Source organism: Salmo salar, chromosome 10 (assembly GCF_965601325.2).
Source record: "Salmo salar chromosome 10, fSalSal1, whole genome shotgun sequence".
NCBI classification, from domain to species: domain Eukaryota; kingdom Metazoa; phylum Chordata; class Actinopteri; order Salmoniformes; family Salmonidae; genus Salmo; species Salmo salar.
Genome location: NC_138300.1, coordinates 26,463,208 through 26,469,948, shown reverse-complemented (window position 1 = coordinate 26,469,948; position 6,741 = coordinate 26,463,208). Strand labels below are relative to the sequence as shown.

Sequence of the window (6,741 nt, the reverse complement as noted above, 5' to 3'; positions counted from 1 at the left end):
TTCGAGTTGCCAAAAGTCAGCCTCGAAACCTTAATGACTTGGAGAAGATCTGCAAAGAGGAGTGGGACAAAATCCCTCCTGAGATGTGTGCAAACCTGGTGGCCAACTACAAGAAACGTCTGACCTCTGTGATTGCCAACAAGGGTTTTGCCACCAAGTACTAAGTCATGTTTTGCAGAGGGGTCAAATACTTATTTCCCTCATTAAAATGCTAATCATTTTATAACATTTTTGACATGCATTTTTCTGGATTTTTTTGTTGTTATTCTGTCTCTCACTGTTCATATAAACCTACCATTAAAATTATAGACTGATAATTTCTTTGTAAGTGGGCAAACGTACAAAATCAGCAGGGGATCAAATACTATTTTCCCCCACTGTATGATGCACCTTCCTCTTACATTTCTAAACCTCTCAGAGCCCAACCAGGTGAGCCTGTTTAGGCCCCTATTACAGTTTACTTTATATAAACAGCAGAAGTGTCACAATAAGGGTCTCTCCACCACACATTACTCAGTCCACTGTAATGGTTCTCCATACTTACTATAGTAGCTACAGTATATGTTCAAGCTGGACGAAGGACACATTTTCTCATATCACAGTAAGGTACAGTACAGTGGGGGTTTTGGTTGAGGGAGGTATGTCTCCTGCCATGTCTTTATATCGTACTGCTGCTCAAACTTGTCACTCTGGAGCCAGAGCAATCAGGATTTATGATTCATCTGAACCCTCATTGCAGTCTGGAGGTTTGGTCACCAAGTGACATTAAGCACTCTGGACTATCTCATTGTGAACGTCGTCCTGGGTGCCTTCAGCAGTGGATCTCATATGCAATTTGTGAGTCGAGGAACAAGCCTGTGTGATTCAGAAACAAGCCCTCCGACTCGGCTGTCACCGGCTCTGCCTCCCCGCCCTCCCCTGCCATCCTTCTCATTGTCCTTATATCCGGCTCTATCTGGGGCTTTGTGGGAGACAGCGCTTCCTGCTGTTGGTACCCCAGGGTGGCGGTAGTGGCTGTGGTGGAAGGTGGGAGGACGGGTTTAGCCCGGTTCAGAACATACATCTCGTGCCCGCGCTCATCCCGATACTCCTCCAGCTGGGCAAAGGTTGTTGGTCCGTCCGAGTAATCATTGACATACAGGATGCTTTCCTCCTTGTCATCTGTGTCCTTCTGCCGATGGCGGTGTCGGCTGTAGATCATGGCCACCAGGAGAAGAGCTGTGAGGGCCAGCAGGGAGATCCCTATGGCGATGGCAGTCTGAGTAGCAGCTCCCAGTGCGCTGAAGGCCATGCTGCCAAGGGCGTACAAGGGCTCTCGACTCACGTCTGACGATGTCGGCCGATTGGAGCGCAGACGAGGCCAGGATGGAGCGTAGGAGGCAGGGGACCAACTGGACGAGGACGAAGAGTTGATTGCGAGCTGAAAGGTCACACGGGCCACCCCTCCAGCATTCCAGGCTTCGCACTCATACAGCCCGGCGTGAGCCACTGTCACGTTGCTAAGGAACAGCATCCCACTGCCCGTGTCTGGATCGAAGCGCTCCCCATCCTCCTTCTGGAGTCTCACCCGTCCTGCAGCTGGATGTATTGCATCCTCAGCCCCCACGGTCCCTACACCGCCCAGGTCCTGCACCAGCCCCCGGGGGGAGAGCTGCACCTTACCCTGGGAAGCCTTCCTCCAGGTGACCTGCGGCCGGGGGTAACCAGATGCATGGCAGGAGACGCGCAGGCTCTCCCCCAGGCGCACGGCCAGGCGGCGGGGTTCCAGCTGCACCAGAGGGGGGATGCACACCAGGCTGTTAAGAGGCACCTCCACCAGGCTGAGGTGGGAGAGGCGGGGTGGTTCAGAACAGACAAGGCGCCGCTCGGCCGAGCTCAGCAGGCGCTGGCCCTCCTCATCGATCCAGCTGCGCAGCCAGTGCAGGGCACAGTCGCAACGCCACGGATTGTCTACAGTAGGAAATTATAATTTGATGGGGAGGTGTGGCAAAGTCAACAAAGGGGGATGGAAAGGATGCAACACAACATTGAGACAATTAAGACAAAACATTTGAAAGAGGTAATTCTATTTGAAGCACAAGGTCAATATATTTACTGTAGACTTATTTTTTGGTCCCACAGCCCTACCCCAAATCCTGTACTTTGGCCCTCACCTGTGACACGCAGCACCTGCAGGCTGACGAGGGGCCGCAGGGTGGCAGGGCCGATGGTGTGCAGGTTATTCCGGCTGAGGTCAAGCAGGGCCAGAGAGGACAGACCAACTAGACCTTGGTCTCCCAGCATCTCAATGCTATTCTGCTGCAGGTGAAGCTCTTGAAGACGCTATGGAAGCAGGGATTGTAATCATTATTAGTAATGAATAGTGATATAATGTAGAGGAAGTGGGTTAAGTTAAAGCGTTGATTGTTGTGGTGGAACTCTAGATAATTATCAGGACAAACAGTCTGTTTACAAGGGAGGAGGGGAACACTAGCGTTGGTTTGACAAAACATTAACTGAGTTACTGATAATATGGGGACTGACCTGTAGGCCTCTGAAGGTGTAGTCCTGTAGGCGAGTGATGTCATTTCCTGCCAGGTAGAGGATGCGGAGGTGCTCCAGGCCCCTGAACATGTCTGCTGTGACCAGGTGGATGCGGTTCCCGTTGAGGGCCAGCTCCAGAAGCTGACCCTGGCTCTGGAAGGCCCCGGGCTCCAGTGCTGAGATACTGTTGTTCTGCAGATACAGGTAGTGCAGACGGCCCAGCTGGGAGAGGTCTGACAGACGAATCTGCCCGATAGCATTGTCCTGAAGGAAGATGGTCTGAATAGAATAGATGAGCATAAGTAACAATAAGCATAACTCCATATGTAAACTCTATGGAGAGTAGGTACGTCTGAGTGAGTGTATGGATGATTCAAGCATGGCTATATTGTATGGTGGGTGGTATCTGGGAAACAGACATATAGACATATTGAGTCAATGCTAACCTGTGTAGAAGGTGGGACATGTGAGGGGATGTCCCGGAGGCCCGTAGAGCCACACTCCACAGTCAGGCTGTAGCAGCGACATCCCACTGGACAGCCAATGGATGAGAGAGCGTGGAGAGATAATATCAGGATAGCCAGAAGAGAGAAGGCCATCGCACCAATAGGACAGAGAACCTAGAAAGAGAGACAGACAGATTGAGGAAAGAGAAATGGAGGTTTAAAGCAGTGTTTCCCAACTCCAGTCCTCCAGTATCCCTAACAGTACACATTTTTTGTTAAAGCCCCAGACAAACACACCTGATTCAACTCATAGAGGGCTTGATGATAAGTTGACAAGTTTAATCAGGTGTGTTTGTCCGGGACTTCAATAACAATTGGTACTGTTGGGGGTACTGGTGGACTGGAGTTGGGACATTGGTTTAGAGAGGGCAAGGTAAAACTGGTTAAAGTAACAAAGAAATATATAATTTTGTTGACAATATCCAAATCTGGTCATTTGTATATGTTATTGTGAACTCAAAGGGCCATACTTGCGAACATAAGCAACCATTTAAATTCAAACAGTTTCTCCGGCTCCAAATATGTATCAGCCAATTAAAATCGTTGATTTACTTGCACGTGGCAGAATGCAAAATTGTAGCCGGTCCAGTCAGGTAAAATGGCACGTTAGCCCTATGCTATGTGGTTACACTTACATTTAGCCTTACAACATTTTATAGGCTATGCATTATGATAATCATCCACTTTGTCACAAGCGTTCTGAATTCAGCATCAAGGACCGGCAGTAAAAAAAAGAATCCTCAACAAAAAAGCTTGATGCGAGGGGGGCCTCAAACCCATGGTTAAAGTACACTATTGATTTCGAGTCAACCGAAATGTGTGCCACCTAAAAGCGATGTTGATAATAGTAGCCTACATGACTGCTATTTGACAAATACATAAGGCTCTTTTTTTTTTTTTTTTTTACGATATATGATAAACTTACAAAAACGTATTTATATTTTTTACATAAAAGCACATGTTCTTTTGCACCCCAGTATCTCTACCTGCACATCATCATCTGCACATCTATCACTCCAGTATTAATGCTTAATTGTAATTATTTTGCCTCTATGGCCTATTTATTGCCTACCTCCCTACATTTGCACACACTGTACATAGATTTTTCTATTTTTCTTTTCTGTTATTGACTGGACGTTTGTTTGTGTAACTCTGTGTTGTTGTTTTTGTCGCACAGCTTTGCTTTATCTTGGCCAGGTCGCAGTTGTAAATGAGAACTTGTTCTCAACTGGCCTACCTGGTTAAATAAAGGTGAAATAAAAAATTAAATAAATAAACATGGATGTGTGTGAAACAGATAAACAAAAACATTGGATTTTGTCATATATAAATATGTTGTCTAACACTGGTAGTAGTTAGAAGCCTAGTCAAGGATGCATCAATGCAATATTTGCATACAACATTTTGTTACAGACCAATGGAACAAAAGTAATCCTTGAATTTGTTAGCTTAAAATGTCCCTCTAGTGGCCCGGGTTGACCTATTTTAAGAAATGCCATTGGTTGGTGGATATAAAGTCTAAGATCTTTGATAGGCTGATGGAGAATTTGTTCCAGGATATAATCACTGCCACCTGGTGAGGTTAGCAAAGGGCTAACTTGTGCCATGTTATCTGATGGGACCAGCTACAATTTAGTGTTCCGTCACGTGCAAGTAAATCAACGATTTCAATTAGCTGATACGCATTTTGAGCGGAAAAACTGGGCCCCAAAATGTCCTGCCCGAGCGCATAAACAAAATGCAAGTGTCAGTACTCATGTTACATGCTGACACAATACAGTGTCACGTAGAATCAGATCAGAAAAAAGGGCAGCTTATTACATGGCTGTTGCTTCCTCGATATTAATCCAGGTTGCTTCTGGGCTGACTTCTCCAGACTGTCAATAATAATAGTTTTTTTTTTTTTGAATGACTACTCTATCAATTAATGTATTTTCTATGCATCATACACGTAAGGCATGCTATACTTGTATGTGGCTTCGGATGATGACTGTAAAAAAAAAAGTCACAGAAACAAATTGGATGGAAATTAACTTTGTGTCACTTCAGTAGGCTAATGAAGCAAAGGGTCACTTAATTTTCACAAACAGATTAGGCACGCTAAAACAATATTGAGGAGTCTTTATTAGGAACATTCCATTGCCTGTTCTCCAAATATAAGCTGCTGCTGCAGGCAGCTGTGGAAGTACAGGCTTGTGTTGACAGATAAGCACAACATTTCCTTGGAGAAGATGAGGTCAATTCCAGACAGTGGCCAGGCAGTGAGCATCTTCCTCTAATAAGCCTGACATCTAGCAAGGGCTTGGAGGCATTCATGAGGAGCTGTGATGTAGCTCCAGGGGAATAGGCTTTGCAGCATCCATGGTGGTATTGATATGTTTTGTAAAAGAAGCCTATCATGGCCATGCCTCTAAGATCTGATGCTCCTGACTTCATATCACTGATTGCATATGAGAGGCCTTTTGGGGTTTGTAGCCTATTGTAACTGCAATAAGTCAGAGGATGAGAATATGCCAAAAATGAATCATAGCAAATATTCAGCAGATGATAATTATTTATATCTAGGCCTAGACAGATGGCTACACAACCACCGCTACAACTAATTTATGATAATATGAACACTAATAATGTTATTACTAGGCCTACTACTAATAAGTAATAATATATAATGAATAATAGTCATGCGTTGTTATATCATAATTACTCACACGATTCCTCTTATTTATATTGTGCAGGCTGATAATTTAGCCTACAACAATACACTACCACAATAAATCAATATGATACAACCTACACTGTGATAAAAACGACTAAACATTAGAACACACACTGCCCAGTCCACAATATATCACCGTTTTTTTAAAGAAAAAGAGGCACCATCGGTGGGCACATACCAGATAAGGATGTAGAGATGCGCTATAGAATTACATTCGCCCAGATTTCGAATGGATCCGCACGGAAAAGCGCGTTATTATTTTGATGGGAATCACATATATATCGTATATATTGGTACGTTAAAATCATATTCTAACGGGATCTCCTCGATAAAAGACACATCCGACGTTTTGAACACATTGTCCAAGGCTACTGTCGAGCCATTATGGCACAGGGCCCCGCAAATAAATAGGCTAAAGAATAATAACCGATACGTGAAGGCTACAGTATACGGCCACACTCCAAAATATAAGCTTCAAGCCGACAGACTTGTATTCAAAAAAATGAAAAATTATTTTGATGAATCAGGATTTCTCCTTTTTCTTTAACATCCTATGTTATCTTGTCAACCTTCTTGCGCTCGTACGGTGTCATCCAATTCACTACGTTCCTCGTCTCTAGCCCCTCCCTTTCTCTCTCAAATGGATCACATAATAACGTTACAGTTGAATTGTTACACGTGCTTTGTTTCCTTCTTGCTTTTTGTTTTCTGTGATCTATTCCAGACTCTCCTATCAAATAAATAGCTTGGATACCACTTTCTATGCCTTGTTTCTAAATCACATACAAACGCGCGCAGGCATACAGCGTTTCTCAAACTCGGTACTCAGGACCCCAAGGGGTGCATGTTTTTTTTTCTTCCCCCTAACACTACACAGCTGATTCAAATTATCAAAGACTGATGATTAGTTGATTATTTGAATCAGCTGTGTAGTGCTTGGGCAAAAACCAAAACGTGCATCCCTTGGGGTCCAGAGGACCGAGTTTGGGAAACCCT

At 44.6% G+C, this 6,741-nt stretch overlaps 1 protein-coding gene across 1 annotated transcript; it reads right to left on the bottom strand.

Annotated features, from left to right (window-relative positions):
- Window positions 1-315: 315 nt before the first annotated feature.
- Window positions 316-6,533, bottom strand: LOC106613873 (leucine-rich repeat-containing protein 24). Its single transcript, XM_014216577.2, has 5 exons — window positions 5,924-6,533; window positions 2,970-3,143; window positions 2,524-2,802; window positions 2,154-2,322; window positions 316-1,950 (listed from the first exon to the last, which is right to left on the bottom strand). The coding sequence occupies exons 2-5, from the start codon at window positions 3,120-3,122 to the stop codon at window positions 812-814; spliced, it is 1,740 nt and encodes a 579-aa protein (XP_014072052.1). The 5' UTR covers window positions 3,123-3,143; window positions 5,924-6,533; the 3' UTR covers window positions 316-811.
- Window positions 6,534-6,741: the final 208 nt, after the last annotated feature.